The sequence below is a fragment of the Mastomys coucha genome, unplaced genomic scaffold (genome assembly GCF_008632895.1).
Source record: "Mastomys coucha isolate ucsf_1 unplaced genomic scaffold, UCSF_Mcou_1 pScaffold6, whole genome shotgun sequence".
Lineage (NCBI taxonomy): Eukaryota > Metazoa > Chordata > Mammalia > Rodentia > Muridae > Mastomys > Mastomys coucha.
This window is the reverse complement of record NW_022196912.1, coordinates 38,825,774-38,842,080: the sequence shown is the minus strand read 5'-3', so window position 1 is coordinate 38,842,080 and position 16,307 is coordinate 38,825,774. Positions and strand designations below refer to the sequence as shown.

Sequence of the window (16,307 nt, the reverse complement as noted above, 5' to 3'; positions counted from 1 at the left end):
GGAACATGGGGGGGGGGGGTGGACAGTACTGAAGGAATGACATTTGAGATTGTCCATTGGTTTACGCAAGCACACACTCACACACTCGCGCACATGCCAACAACAACAAAACCTAATAAAAATAAAAAGAGGTGGGAAGGTTGGAAAGAGTGGGCTCTCAGGGTACGACGACGGGACGGAACAAGCTTGTAATCCCAGCATTTGCCAAAAGACAGTGGGAAAATGAGTATTTCAAAGCCAACATGGGTCGCGTGACCCTGCCTCAAAACACATAATAAATGGCCTGGTGTAGTGGCACACACTTGAAATCTTAGCACTTGGAAAGCGGAAGCAGGACGATCCGAGGTTGAAGGCTGGCTTAGGCTACACACACCCAATGAGTTCAAGGCCAGTCCACGTTTGCAGGAGACCCTGTTGTTTCAACAAACCAAAACAGGAAAACGAGCTTCCGGACAAAGCTCACTGAGATTAGCCTCCCCACAAGCAGAAGGCTAGTTCCGTGTGGCTGGGTTTCAGAGGACTCGCCAAGTCCTCAGGCTTTTCCAGGCCTGTAAGACTAGAAGGATGCTGACGAGTTTGGACCAAGGGCTTTAAAAGTTTTAATTTCTAAAGAAAAAAAAAAAAAAGATAACTTGTCGAGAGTGGAAAATCTCAACAGGATGTCCTCGGGGGTAGGCGCTGGGCCCACCCAATCCCCACATCAGGAGACTAGTCTGTTCGGGCGTTTCCACTCTGCTAGGGGAGGCACCCTTGGGTGGAACCCGGAAAGTGAATCAGCAGTTGGCAGTGCCTGACAAGGCAGGGCAAAACCGCCGCCCTGGGGGCCGGGAGGACCCGGAGCCGAGCAGACCCCGGGCAGTGCGCGCACACAGAGCAGAGCAGCCACCGGGCAGGGAGCATTCTGACCCAAGCCGACTCTGGGCGGTGTGCTCTCGGATTGGAGCCGACTCGGGAAGGATACGCTCAGAGCTGAGCAGACTTGGGGCGGAACATGCTAGGGGTAGGGAGCATCTTGAGCGGAGCAGACTCGGGGCGGGGCGCACTTACGGCGCAGCAGCTCGGGGCGTGGTCAGGGCGGGGCCCGGCCGGCGGGAAGGCGGAAGGACACTTTGGACTTTGCGCCTCGGAATCTCACCTATAAGATCCCGAAGCCCCTTGGCCCAGAACGCCCGAGACTGCAGAATGGAGGCCGGGCTGCTATGGTTCTGCAACTGGAGCACGCTGGGCGTGTGCGCCGCACTCAAGCTGCCGCAGATCTACGCGCAGCTGGCGGCGCGCAGCGCGCGGGGCATCAGCCTCCCTAGTTTACTTTTGGAGCTGGTGGGGTAAGGTCCCGGGAGGCCTGCGAGGAACTGGGAGTCCAGGGAACTAAGGGTTAACTCATGGGGCTCGGGGCTAGGAGGTGCTTACCCGGGCGCTCCCACCCACCTCCCCTGCTTTTTCCCAAATCCCAGGGTTTGCCTGTGCATGCCCATTTTATAGATTCAGCGAAGTTTCTCTCTCACACACACACACCACCACCACCACCACTACGACAACCTCTGGCCGCGGGCAAAACCATTTGCACCTTCAGTCTCTTACCATCCCTAACCTCACCCGGCACCACCCACATTCTTTCTTGCCTTGAGTCTCCAGCCAGTAAACCAGGTGCTAGGCTATTTAAGTTACAAGATTTGATGATTTCATGTGGAGAGGAAGAGGGGGAACTTGGGTCGCCTCGCCATTTTAAAACTGGGCTGGGGTCCAACACGTAGGGATGGGCTGTGACTGCTGCAGGAGCCAAGTTCTCAGTAGCCTTGGCTATGTAGTTACAAGTAAGGGGCTTCAAGGTGTACCTTTCCAGGGATGCTTGATGGTAGGCGGGGCTCTGGAGGGTCTCTGGTCCGTTGGCTGCATAGTACAAGAGTATGTGCATTTCAGAGAAGGGAGAGACTGTCAGGGTGAGAGGTAAGGCAAAAGACAGAATGAAGGATGCAGAAGTGAGCCTGGCTGGGGCAGAGGATGCGGGGTGTTATGTCAGGAGAGCCATTTGACCTCTGGTTTGCTAAGTTCTTCATGGGCATCTGAAGCTGAGGCTTCAGGGTGAAGGACTGAATAGAAAGCTCAGGGATGCCTAAAGAGTGCCAACCCAACATCTCCTACTCTGCCTGTAGCTACCTCTTTGCCGCCTGGCTTTAAACTCATAAACTCAACCAGAGATGGTCTCGAATCCAACAGCTGACCCTAGTAGAAAACAGCTCTGTCCATGGACTGTTCCCTGGGATCCGGAAGGGTCTTGCGGTCGATCGTGGTGTAGATAGTAGGCCCTTTCTGGAGCTCCCAAAGGCCTCCCTTTCTCCCTTCGAGGCAGTGGGCGAGTTTGGCAGAGTTAAGACCAGCTCTGTGGCCAGAAGGCATGAGTATGCTCCACTACTGAAATCTAATAGTTATTTATCCCTACTTCCGCCAGCAGTTTACTACAGTGGTTCCTAGTTCGTGAGAACTTTCTGAAGGTCCTGGAGTCCCTACACACATTCCTTCTTTAATCCTCAAGCAGCTTTAGGTGAAAGTTGTTTTAATCCAGAGGTAGGAACAATAGGAATAGGAGGGGCAATCTGGAGGGATCCTGTGGGTTTACTTTCTGACTGCTCCCTCCCCCTCCTCCTGCATGGTGGTCACTACAATTCTGTCTCCCTTCTGAGCCTTCCTTGCCTGCCTGCCTGCCCCCTCACTAGCCAGATGGTCTCTGAGGCATCAGGACCACGCTAAAGAACACCACTGTCAAACCAGTTTGCATACTTCAGGACCCTATGCCTTGGGGGCATAGGCCCTCTTTAGATTTCAATCTGAGAGCTCAAACTCTAAAATCATGATTTGAGGGAATTGGCTCTTGGCCACAGCCTACTTTAATGACACCAGAGACTCCATGCCTGGTTGACGATTGCTTTAGAGAAACCTTAAAAACAGAGAAGTACTTATGCACCATCCCCAGGGCACAGGGGTCACCCTAAAAGCATAACCAGGACTAGGACATCTTGTGGTGAGACTTACCCTTGGGTCCTCACATGGCCTTGTCTTCTGGACCTTAGTTTCCCCACATGATTGATATGATGTGGAAGGCAGTGTAGGTAACCCTGAAGGTGTTTGGCTGACCCTCAAGGACTACTGGATACAACATATGGGTCTCTGGCAATATTCCTGAAGGTCTATCCTCAGGTCAATCACACATATGATGAAGACCACATAGGCTAGTGTTGGGTAAATGTGCCAGTGTCTGAGATCTGGGGGGTTGGGCACAGGGTGGGCTGTGAATATATACATCTCCTGTCTGCAGGTTCCTGGTCTTCCTTCGTTATCAACATTACTATGGGAACCCACTGCTCACCTACCTGGAATATCCCATTCTCATAGCACAAGGTAAATGGCCCTCTAGTCCCCAGTCTTCCCATCTGCTGCCCTGCCCATCTCACAGAGCCTCTTCTTTCAGACATTGTCCTCCTGCTCTTCGTCTTTCATTTCAATGGGAACGTGAAGCAAGCCTTACCATACATGGCCATGTATCCTTCCTGCATATGAGCTGAAGACAGAGATGGAGGGGCTAAGGAAGGGGGCTGAGTTGTGGCATACAAGAGGCCCTGGATTCTGTCCTCAGCACCAAGAATCACAAATTCTAGTCATGACATATACCTTAGTACAGTTGCTGCTAGAAGTATCTCCCTAATAGGATGATGCCCCACTGCACTCCAAGACCCTGTGGGGTATAGATTTGCTGTGTCCCTGCTGAACATGAGAAATGTGCAGTCACCCTGCTAAGAGCAACACGCTCCATCTGTGCTTACCTTGGGCACTCCTCCCTCCCTCCCTTCCTCTTTCGTTCCCTTCTCTCCTTCAGAGAGCATGTCCCCAGGGGAGTAACAACATGAGTGTGCCTGGCACCAATTCCCATGCAGGATGCACCTGGCAGGTGCCTCTCAGTGGGTAAGCAGCAGCTGGCTGGGTTCCACTAACCACACACCTATGCAAAACTGTAATTTAGAGGCCGAGCCTTATCATCTGGGTGGCTGTGTTGGAGGCTTACAGTACAGAATGGCCAGCCATCAGACTGTGCCACTCAGTGGAATCTTCTATGTAAAGGGTGAGATTTCATGTCATATTTAGTTCACTTTTCTTGAATTTCATACTCTTTAAAAGGCCAAGAAAGTGTTTGCATGGTAGTGGCAGTCAGCTAATCCTGCTGCTTCCATGATATGGCTACACACCTGTTTAACAGTGATAGCCTCCTCCCCCCGACCCCCAGGGATTGGGCAAGTCTTGACCAGAAGCTGTCTCGGATTGCTATTAGACCCCTGGCTAAGATTCCCCTCCCTCCATAGAAAGAGGGAGAGCGTAGCTGTGATCCACTTCTGTTCTGAAGTCTTTTCCAAGGGGGTGTTGCCCTCATCTCCCTGTGTAGCTGAGGATGACCTTGAATTCTTCATCTTTCAGTCTCCACCTCCTAAATACCAGGGCTACACAGGCTTTTGACACTACATTTTGCAGAGAATGCTTCAGTAAGTTTAGCACAGCTGAATGCTTGCCATTGCTGTCTCCTGGCATAGATCATGTTTAGTATAATCTCTTCACCTACTTAATGTGACCATGGTTTTCAGCCACCTTTGGCTTTCTTCTGTTTGCTGACAGCATGTGAGAGGTGGACAAGGCAAGGAAGGAAACCCAAGGCAAAGTAATGGGAAGTGACTTGATCTTCCCAGCCACTGCTACTCAGACCATGACCCCCCAATTGGCCCTCTCCCCGCAGCCCTCATAGCTTGGTATTTTTGCTCTGGTTGGGTCCCTTTGTTTCATGTAGTCACTGAGCTTCCTGCACAGGCCAGATGGAAAGTGGTTCCTCCTTACCTACCACTGCACACCCCAACTAGTGTGCTTTTACAACAGAACTAGTGGGAAAAGGGTGAGGAGTCAGTAAAAAGCTCACACACAGCACTCCACTTTTGCAGAAAGGCTGGACCTTTTCCCTAAGTACTTAATTTTAACAATGCCTTAGAGATGTCTCCATGGTTAGAAAACCAGCAGACAGGGAAGGCTCTGTGGTTAAGAGCACTGGCTGCTCTTCCAAATTACCCAGGTTCACTTTCCAGCACTCACATGGCAGCTCACAACTGTCTGGAACTCCAGTTCCAGGGGATCCAGTACTCTCACATAGACACATATGCAGGCAAAATGCCAATTATAAAACAAAAATAAGTTATTAAAAGGGAAGAAAAACCAGCTGAGAGTTATAGCCCTATGAATATTTCCAGTCCCAGATTACAGTGTGTGAACCCAGGTCTGTGTATTTTCTTCTGTTCTTTTAACTCCGAGCAGATGTTCATGTGCAACACCTTGTATCTTTCCCAAACTACACTGTCCAGCAGAACAGTCCTCCCACTCTACCTTGCGTTATGTGTCACCCTCTGTGGTCTGGTTTGGTCTGTGCAGGACAAGATGGGAGGGGTGGGCGGGCCTAGCAGTGACTCACCACTGGGTCCCTTAGCACTTGACCAGATTTGTGTCTTCTTGGTTCATCCTCAGCCTGCAGAAATGGATCATCGACTTGGCCATGGTGAGTGGCGCCACTAACAGACTGAAAAAGCAGATACTTCCTCTCCATCCTATATCACTTCAGAGCAGTGGTTCTCTGCAGGGAACCAGAGTTGGCTTGGCCTAGCGGCCTTCAGAGGCACACATGCATCATAGGTTTTTCAGATTACAGTCCATGGCTTCAGGGGCACAATATGCCTTCTAGTTCCTGAGACCAACACACTCCCTCGGCCAGCAAAACATTCAAGCCAGTTTGTTTTTCTGTATGTTCCCTTACTAGTCAAGGAAGCATGGAAACTTGAGGGGACAACTGGTCTTGGACACTGATCTCATCAATCTTGTTTTTCCTATATAGTTTGCAAATGTCATTGTATCCTGGCAATTACAATTACTGTTTCTGATAAAGGTATAAAAAGTCTGGTTGCTCTCAGTAAATGGTCACAACTTCCCTCAAGTTTTGCTGTGGCCCCTCCAACCGGCCTGGTTTCATTAAGGCCATTATCAGGTGACCTTGGCCAGTAAGTAAATGAGGGTGCTTATAGTTCTCAACCTTTCAAATGATGTGATGCGTGATGATATGGAGATGCATGCAGGCATTTGCAGTAGTAAGTTATCTCCTTCCACCTGTGGGTTTCAGGGACTGAACTTAGGTCATCAGGCCCCACAGCAATCTTCCCCACCCACTGAGCCATCTTGACATCCTTGGCAGCTTAATATTTAAAAAATTAACTTTTCCCTTTCCTCCACTCTGACTTCGCCTTCAGTCCCTCTGCAAGCATTTACTGTGCACCTGCTCCCTGGCAGAATTGGGGACTGGTACTTTGCAATGGCCACATACAGCTTATTCACATCTCTGCTTCTTCCCGGTCCCTTGTCTGCACATGATGTTTTCCCTTGAGTGTGTGTTAACACTACCAGGGTTCTCTCATGGCCCAGTCCCAAAGTTGGCTTTGTCATGACCAAGACATGTCATAACACTCAAAAGCAGCTTGTCCATTCAGACATAGCCACGTTGCAACCCACTTTGGGTCTCTCTCTTTTTGGCTTCTAACTACCACACTGATCTGGCCTGGTCTTCCTTTGCTTTATTCAGCACCCCAATTTCTCAAGAGCTGTTTTCCCCACAGGCTTCCCTGGCTGGAGTTAGCCTTTCTTCAAGCCAGCTGCCCAACTTGCACTGTAACTTTTGTCTGTGCAGGTCTGGCAGTGCCCCTCCTCTGCCCACAAACACTCCAGCACTCCTTGCTCTATGGTTCTTCCCTGTAGAACTCCATCTCTTACCCTCAAGGACCTATGGAGGTCAGCCATATAGGTGCTATTGTCTCAACAGGAAGCAGAGCAGGTATTATCCTCCAGAGCCTGTCAAGGGCCCTGAGACTGCCACTTATGTGAAAGCCAGTCCCACCCCACTTTGCATGCGCCACCCTCAAACTTTCACTATAGATCATGGTCTCTACTATTCGCTAGGTTCTCTCACCTGGCTTTCAAACACACCACTTTCTGTGGTCCTTCCTAATATGTTCTGCCTCCTAATTTTCCTGAATTCTTGAATGTTGCTCATGCCACCCTGCTCAGCCTGGGTGACTGCAGTGGCCTCCCTCTGGCCTGTCTGAGCCTAGAAGCTGCTGTGGAGATGGGGCCTGAGTTGATAGTCAATTTGCAAGGCTTTCTTTTCTGAGAGGTAAGAGGAGACAGGGCACTCAGGATGGGAAATAGACACAAGGCTCCTGGGGCTAGTTTGGAAATTGGTCAGTTAAGTGCTGTCCCAGGATGAAAGAGTAGGGGACAGGTGAGTCTGCAGCCAGGTCTGTGATCCCTCCACTAGCTCTAGCCAATTCACCCCCTACCACAGAGGCAGCTGAGAGTCATTCTTCACCAAACTGAAGATTCAAACTTTAGCAGGTTGAGGATGGCAAGACTTGAAAATCTGGCTGAGAAAGCACTGTATCTGGGCTGATGACTTAGTGGTTAAAGGTACTTACTGCCAAGCCTGACAACCTGAGTTCAATCCCCAGGATCACATGGTGGGAGGAAAACTGGCTCGCATGAGTTGTGTCTCCTCTTCAGAGAATAAAATGTAAAGAAAAATTAAATAAATGAAAAATAAGCAAAGTACTATATCTAGTCATTTATCTTTTTAGGTTCCTGACTCTCTCATTTTATCCACAATAGAACTTATGCACAGTCATTAGTGCAGCCAGTAAGTTTGCCCAGCTCCAGTATTTGTGGAAGGCACAAGATTCGGGAGCTGTGAGCGCACTGACCTGGGGCCTCTCTGCCTACACCTCTGCAAGTAAGATAACCACTCTTTAAGGACTGGGTGTCATCAATATTAGGATCTTCCTGGTATTAACTGACTGTCTCATATTAACATTTTTGTAATTAACTATTCAACAGAATCTGTGAAGGGTATCTTTGTGTACAAGGGGGTGTAATGCAGACTATGGCTGACTGAGTACTGGCTTCAACTGTTACCCAGGGTCCTGTTCACTACAGAGGGTAGTTAATGGAGAAAGAAACTAAACAACAACAACCCCCACAAAACACTGGTTAGACAGGAAGAACTTGTTTTCTCCAAGCCTTAATTTCTTACCTGTGAAAAATGAGGTGGATTTTAATGCTTAAGGAATTTTTGCCAAGCCTGGTAGTGCATAATACTGAGTCACAATACTCAGGAAGCAGAGGCAGCTGGGTCTCTGGGAGTTCAAGGCCAGCCAGTGGTACAGTGAGGCCCCTGTACCAATATGGTTTTAAAACATTTAAAATTTTTTATGCATATTGGTGTTTTGCCTAAATTTATGTATGTGCACCAAATGTATACCTGGTACCCTCAGAGGCCGGAAGAGGGGGTCAGATCTTCTAGGACTAGGGTTATAGTATAGGGTATACTATAGTATAGTATAGGGTATACCCCCACGTGGGTGCTGGGAATTGAACCCAGGTCCTCTGGAAAAGAAGTCAGTGCTTTTAACTGCTGAGGCATCCCTCCAGCCTGTCTACCTTTATCTTTGTAATATGTGTGCATGCACATGTATGTGTGTGTATGTATGTATGTATGTATGTATATATGTATATATATATGTATGTGTGTGTATAATCCTTTCTTCAGCTAAAGTGCCTAGAAGCTCATATGCAAATGAGACTTTTGTTTTTTGTCTTTTGTTTTCTTGAGACAGGGTTTCTCTGTGTAGCCCTGGCTATTCTGGAACTCACTCAGTAGACCAGGCTGGCCCTGAACTCAGAAATCCGCCTGCCTCTGCCTCCCAAGTGCTGGGATTAAAGGCGTGCACCACCACCACTCGGTGCAAATGAGACTTTTTTAAGTTTTTTTTTTCCCTTTCTTAGGGTGGGTATATGGAGAGATTGGAACCCTCTCTGGCAGTGCTGAGCTACTATTACAAATCACTTCTGCTTTTGTGAGCAGCTTCTACATGACTGGGTCATCATTAGATGGTTACACAATACAGTATTAATAAGGGTCCCATCAATGTCATTCAAGAAGTTAGTACATATTGTTATAGTAAGATGGAAAGGCATGAGCTAAACAGAAATATTAAAATGTGTGGGAATCAAGTTATTTATTGCTATGAATTTTCTTTTACAGCAAGAATAATAACAACTTTAATGACCACCAATGACTTGACAGGTAAGTAAAAACTTTTGACTTCCTATTTGCATTTTTTTGGTGAGACTGGGTCTCCACATGGAATCCATCATAAGGCTTATCAGATCCATTTGATTGAATTGGGCTACAGATTTAAAAGACAAAATAACATACATTTAGTCCTCCGGTGGTGGCTGTCTCTATTAAGCATCTACTTCTTGCAGTCCTTGAGGAGGAACATACCTAAGGGAGTCAACTCTCATCCTGGAGTTTCTACTTCAACAAGGAAACTGGACAGGAGTCCCACAATTAGCTGCTGAATTATGCTGTGCAATGGGTTTTCAGAATAGGCATAGGTGTGGGGCATGCACTTGTAGTCCCATGCACTTAAGCAGCTGAGGCAACAGAGCCAGGCCAGCCTAGGAGAAACAGTCTCCAAAACAGGAATGAGAGACATCAGGGAGAGAGAGAGCAAGGGTCGGGGAGCTGAAGGACCCAGATGTACTCAGAGGGAGGTGAGAGCAGAATCTGCAGAGGAGCAAGGTCTTAAAAGCTAAGTAAGGATTTGATCAGAGGAATAACATCCAACATGACCAGGGCTGGCCATACCAAGTAGTTCAGGACACAGGAAGCAGGAAGCTGGGAGACGGAAGGAGAGGAGGGCAGTGAGGCTGGCAGGAGCCAGAGAGGCAAGAAATAAAACATGCCTTTGAGCAGAAAGATACCTCTAACTGTGTTTTAAAGGCAGTGAGCACACACATACAAGAAAGCTAAGAAAATACTTTGGCTAACTGAAAGGGATTGATTAATCCCTTAAGCTGTTCTCAACTCCTGATACAACATCTTTGGAAAGTGACAAAACAGAAACCTAAACAAATGGTTTAGGTAAATGTCTTTAGCACCAGACCTTTAAGTGAAGTCGCGTACTTTTGTCAGCTCTGATTTTAGTGACAAGATAGAAAAGAAGACAGGCCTTGTCCTGTGGAACGTGAGTTCACAGGAGAGAAAGGACATAATTAAACAGCAAAGATCCTGCACATATAAAGCCTGTATTTAAAAGACCAAGAATGCTCCCACTGTAGGCTGTTTCTTATCTGTTGCCACTATTCCTAGGTGACTAGCTTTTAAAAACAGTATGGCCAGCTGGGTGTGGTGCACACGTGTAGTCCCAGCACTGGGGAGACAGGCAGGCTGATTTCTGTGAATTCAGGGTACACCTGATTACACAAAAAGTACCAAAACAGCCAGGATTACATAGGGACACCCTACCCCCGCCCCCAACACACACAAAGTGCTACTATGCCATATATATGTAGCTCATTTGGTAAAATGGCTTGCCTTGCATGTAGGAAGTTCTGGCTTTAATCCTCGACATGTCTAAAATTATAACTCCAGCATTTGGGATGTAGATGCAGGAGAATCAGGAGTTTAAAGCCATCCTCAGCTACAGAGTTTGAGTTAGTGAGGCCTGTCATAAAACACAGCCTTCATGTCTTTTTTTTTTTTTTTAAGATTTATTTTATGTATATGAGTACACACTGTAGCTGTACAGATAGTTGTGAGCCTTCACCTGGTTATTGGGGACTGACTTTAGGACCTCTGCTCGCTCTGGTCAATTCCTCCAGCCCAAAGATTTATTTATTATTATACATAAGTACACTGTAGCTGCCTTCAGACACACCGTCAGATCTCATTACGGGTGGTTGCGGGGCACCATGTGGTTGCTGGAATTTGAACTCAGGACCTTCGGAAAAGCAGTCAGTGCTCTTACCCACTGAGGCATGTCACCAGCCCAGCCTTCATGTCTTAAAAGGGCAACTTAGGCCACTGTCCTCATGATCTCTCAGTCACATTTTTAACTGGAGACTTCATTATACAGCATGTACTGACACTGGGCTGATTTCTCAGATACAGTTTCATGAGATCCAATCTTTGCTGTGCTGCCCAGGTTGGCTTTTCACTCGGGCCTCAAGCAGTCAGCCTCCCTCAGCCTCCCTCATGGATCCCTAAGCAGGGCCCACCACTTGACTAGAATGGTCTTCATAGAATGCAGCATTTTGAGACAGCCGTGTCCTTGAGATGTAAGCAAAGAGGTCTTAGTTGCACTTCTTAGCCAGAGCCATATTACTTCAATGAAACACTTAGAATGCATGGCTATTGTGTCCAGGTGGGCATTTCTACAGGAAAGTCCTTTTCCTAGACATGTCTGGAACCAATGTTCTCACAATTTGTTGTTTTCTCTAGGGTCAGGGTGAAACTTTACACAGGCTTCTAATTAAAAGCAGTATAATGTCCAGTTTTTGTAATGTTGGAAGTTTCTTTTCTTTTATTTCAGTTCTTATACGTTTTGTGATTATGTTGGCTTTAAATATATGGGTAACAGCAACGGTACTTCACTACCGGAAGTCTGTCACCAAAGCTGAATGATGGATGTATTTCTACACACAGTGGACTTCAAATGACTGCGCCAGATGATGCACCATTGCTTTTCATTGCTACATTTAAAATCTTTTACTACTCAACCATTTCAGAAACTTTAAAGCAGGGTTGTTAAACTTGAAAAAGCCAGTTACCTGAATATGGAAATGCAAACCTATAATCCTAGCTCTTGGGAGTCTGAGGTAGCCTGGGCTACACAGCAAACTCAGAAGGAAGACCAGGAGAGAGGGAAAGAGACACTTGTTTAAAATGCCAAATTCCTTCCCCTACTCCCCTAGGTTGTGGAAGGGCTTAGATTGGGTTGTGGTTTTTTGTCCCTTCCTTCCCCACAAGACAAAGTTTCAGTACATAGCCCAAGCTATCCTCCAACCTGTGATCCTCCATCAGCCTTCTGAACACTGGGAGTGCTGGATAAGAGTGGACCACAACACCTGACTTTGACAACTCAAATGATGGAACCTGCCCAAGAGGCCATCTTCACCCTTAAAGTTATGATTAAGTTCCCTGAAGAGCCAGCTACAGCTACACTGTGGCTTTCAGAATATTAAGTAGTCTTCCCACAATGAGTGGGGTCTGCTCAGTCACAAGTGGAACTGTTCACACCTGGGCAGTTTAACTCTTTCATAAACTAGGGCTTGGCCTTGTATGTCATAATGCAGTATATCATCCTCTCAAGCCAAGCAGAGCTATCAAAGTATGCAGAGATGTAATAGGGCTCATATATGAAGCAGTCCTCCAACACAGAGTGCCTTAGGGAGTTCCTAAACAGAGCCTCATCTGTTTAGATGAGAAAATGTCAATTGTCTCTCGATTTAAGCACAATCCCACCATTTTTTAAAGGGCTATATCTCACCATTACCATTGCTGGAACTTGGTATAGGTTATAGCTACTGGAAGGTATACATACAGTAAATATTACTAAGTCCTACCCAGTTCTTAGGGATTTTATTCATACTAAAGTAAGAATATCCTAAGCATATCCTAAGCATTGTTGTCTGCAGTACTTCCTCTGATGTTTTATAAATCCCACCTTTAAAAGCTCAGTTTCTTCTTCTACGTGAATGTCATTATTCTGGTATACTGCAAGAAAGCAAATGATGTTTACTGGAAAGTGTTTAGTTTTCTATATTTAATAAACTTTAATTTGTTGAACTCCACTGAGTCTTAAGTTGTCATAAATTTTTAGTTAGGTAGGTATAACTCATTAGCAGTCTTGTTAGGTCAATTGCCCTGGACACGAAAGAGAGAAATACTACATCTAAACATAAATCATTCTATGGTTATTTCAACCAGTTCATCTTTCCTCACATATATTGACAATCAGACCATTAACCTATTAATTAGTTTAATATAAACTGTAGCCTTTACTCCAACAAGTGTTTTAGATATATTCAATTAGGACTTTTAGCACTACTTAAAGCAGTTCTCTTAAATAAAAACAAAAACCAACCAAACAAAAAAACCAACCAACCAAACCTGTAAATCTTCCCCTTTAGTTACCCAAGCTGGTTTCAGACTCATCTTTCTGCCCTCATCTCATCAGTATATTTTGCCAGCATGCATCCCCACCACTGGCCATTTCCCCACTTTTGGAAGGAACATCTGAGTTACTGCAGCTGTCTCACATGCGCTATCATGGTATTTCAAACCAACAGGCAGACAGAGTCTCCAGTTTACAGAATACCCAACTCCAGAACAAAAGGCAGCCATAGATTCCAGTAAGGCACCTAGAAGAGCGTCCATCATACTATTTTCAGACAGAAAGGCACTCTGTGCCCTCTACCTTCCCCACCTGAAACCAGACGTTTAAGCCTGCAAACCCAAAGTGAATCCGAGGCGGACTCTAGAACTAAACTCTCCAGGAAGTAAGGCAGAAGTGATTTTACTCTGATGACATGGCCTCACCTACTGTTAGCATCCTTTAAGGAGACAGGTTAATAAGAAGCTGTAGCATTCCACAACTACTTCACAGGAAAAGATGCTTACATCTTAGTTTCTTTTATTTATTTTTTTAAACAAAAAGCAGGCATAAAAATACAATTACATTACTACAAAGATGCACCAAAATAAAAAATAAATCAAGAGGGGATGATTTTTTTTTGTTGGGGGGAGGGGCTGGTCCAAGATGACTCTAAATCATGCAGTTTATAACTTATTACATTTGCAAACAAAAGTCACCACAGGGAAGGGAACAAGGTGAGGTCCCAGGGAAGAACACTCAGCACTGTCACACAGTGCTTGTCAAAGTGCTTTAACATTGGCTCTGGCACCTCCACGAGCCAGGGGAGCTGAAGTCATCTTCAGACAGAAAAAGAGAATCAGTAGCAGTCAAGGGCCTGAGAAGCTCAGAAGCTACTTGCTTTACTGGGGGCTTCAACATGCTGCTTAAAGCATCTCTATAAGGTTAACTAGCGTCGGTGTTTCTCTTACTTCACCCTGGGAATCCTAACAGATTGACAGCAGCAGTATGACATTTTCAGCTGGTTGGCAGCCTTGAGCACATCTCACTAGGATCTACATATGAACTGAGGAAAGCCCCTCTAGGGTCTCGGCCTCTCAAAGGCTGGCCACAAACAGCAGCCTTCCCTTGAGATCACAATTATTTTAAAATCTTGTTTTGAGATGTTACTGAAAATTAATGCTTAAAAATTAATTCTACATTAATTTTCAACAGTAATACTGGTACTTAAGTTTTTCTTTGACTTCTGTCTTTTTTATTTCCACAAAGCAAAAGAATAGCATCCAACTAAGGAAACCCAGCATTCCCTGTCTTTTAGGTCCCAAATGCAAGTACTTACAGCTCTGGGGGACTGAACAAAGGAAGCAGTATTTGTGCTGTTATGAATTTATCTTGAAGGATTGGAGGCCTCAAGAAAAGGAAACTGGCACAAAATTAGGTTGCTCTTGTAATGATTGTTGGGTTGGGGAGAAAATGGCAGGTACGTGCACCCACGTACATGCAAATGACAGTGGGAAAAGTCAATGCTTCTCTAAGATCATGTGTTTTTACTTGGAATTCTGACAGTTGGACAGATAACCTTATAAATCCCTATTAAGTCATATGTGAAGACACTCCATGGAGAGATTTTTTTTCACCCCTCAGAATGTTTTATTCCCCTGAATCCTTCACATTGTCTTATACAGTTATATCACACCATGATTCTCCAAACTCTTATACATATATACACGAACAGCATCCAAAATTAAAACTTTTGCCTTTTTTACTCAAATACTTCAATTATTCATGTGTAAACTTGACATTATTTCACCTTAATAAAGTTTATTAAAAATATATATATATATTCTCTCCAATTCAGAATAGGATAGAACCTCCCATAGTAACAAAATCTTTATATAAAATATTAATTCAGTCTCCTTTTAAACAACTCTAATGAATGGAAATAGTTCTTCTATATAAATTTTATATATTTTCATTTTTAAACCTGAAGGAAGAAGGGTGGGAGAAGAGGGAGGAAGCAAGTTGTGTTCCGAACCAGGGCACAGCTGCTTCCAGGGAAATGGCATGCACATGTAATCTTAACAGACAGCATGAAAGATGCAAACTGGGCCATCTGAAGGTCACAGAATTGGATTAGTGTATCAGTGGGCCAACAGCCACTATTTCCACAATAGGAACTATAACAAGGATCAAACTTTTTACAACATCTCTACACTGACCCCAGAAGGAAGCAATCAAAAATGTCTACTGGCTTCACTAAAATATCAGGCAAACATTTCAATATCATATTGAACTTTGCATATGTACAGAGCCTGATGCTGCCCACTGCTGTACTCTACTGTGGGGTTAAGCACACTTACCTGGGCCAGTAGCATGGCAGGATAGGTCCTACCTGTTCTCTAGCCTCAGCAGCATTTAACAGTGAAAATCAAATTAAGCACTTTTGAGGCTGCCTCTTCCCAGATATCAAAACTGAAATACTGCCACACACAGGTGTTTGTTTTAGGATTACATTTAAATATTTAAAATATATCTACACAGTACATGTTAGTTTTCCTTATATTTGAGACAATTTTGAATATTGAATGAAAATGTGAAAAATTGTCTTTACCATAAATAAAAACACATCTAGGGTAACCAGAAAGTTCAAAGCAAAGGAAATATTCTATAGTCACAGACTAGCTGAAGTCTGTAAAAAGGGATAAAAAAATAACAGATGTACATCACACACATTAGTTTCAATATAATCCATTATTGTTTCTATGTCCAAGAACATTAAAAACCGTTATACATCAAATAGGCTGACACTGATATAACTACTACACGTAAAATAGTGCACTACTTTCCCCACAAAGCAAGCTGTGTCCTAAGAGCTGGTAAACACTTGTTCTTTCTTTAGTTAAATATAGAAAAGGATTGAGATTTGGGGGGAGAGAAAATTAAATTAAGGCATTCAAAATGGGTAAAGTTGTCTACCTTAAGCATTAGGAAACTGGAATAATTAACTTCAAATTTCTTGTTACAGTTATTTTTTTACACAAACATGCAACTCCTTATCAGGTACATGAATGAAGAATATAAACTCCAACATTATGGCTTTATACAAGTGCATAGTTGCAACTGAAATAATGATATCTGATTAATGTGTATAAAAAATAAAATGGTAAGTTAAAAAAACCTTGCAGTATTACAGTACAATGTGTTTATGTGTATGTGTGTGTATGTATATACATATATATATACATA

The 16,307-nt window shown here is 44.8% G+C and overlaps 1 protein-coding gene across 3 annotated transcripts in view; it reads left to right on the top strand.

The window, feature by feature from the left end:
- The first annotated feature begins 1,008 nt into the window (after nucleotides 1-1,008).
- Slc66a3 (solute carrier family 66 member 3) overlaps nucleotides 1,009-16,307 on the top strand; it is a 27,502-nt gene continuing 12,203 nt past the window's right edge. Inside the window, exons 1-7 of one of the 3 annotated variants that reach the window (XM_031357022.1) lie at nucleotides 1,013-1,325; nucleotides 3,314-3,396; nucleotides 3,467-3,536; nucleotides 5,524-5,581; nucleotides 7,732-7,852; nucleotides 9,164-9,205; nucleotides 11,499-12,759. In XM_031357022.1, coding sequence (XP_031212882.1) covers nucleotides 1,183-1,325; nucleotides 3,314-3,396; nucleotides 3,467-3,536; nucleotides 5,524-5,581; nucleotides 7,732-7,852; nucleotides 9,164-9,205; nucleotides 11,499-11,590 — 609 coding nt within the window. In that variant the 5' untranslated portion in view covers nucleotides 1,013-1,182 and the 3' untranslated portion in view covers nucleotides 11,591-12,759. Of the gene's footprint in view, nucleotides 1,326-3,313; nucleotides 3,397-3,466; nucleotides 3,537-5,523; nucleotides 5,582-7,700; nucleotides 7,853-9,163; nucleotides 9,206-11,498; nucleotides 12,760-16,307 lie in introns of those variants that run through there. The other 2 variants (XR_004114494.1, XM_031357023.1) reach the window with 2 other exon arrangements.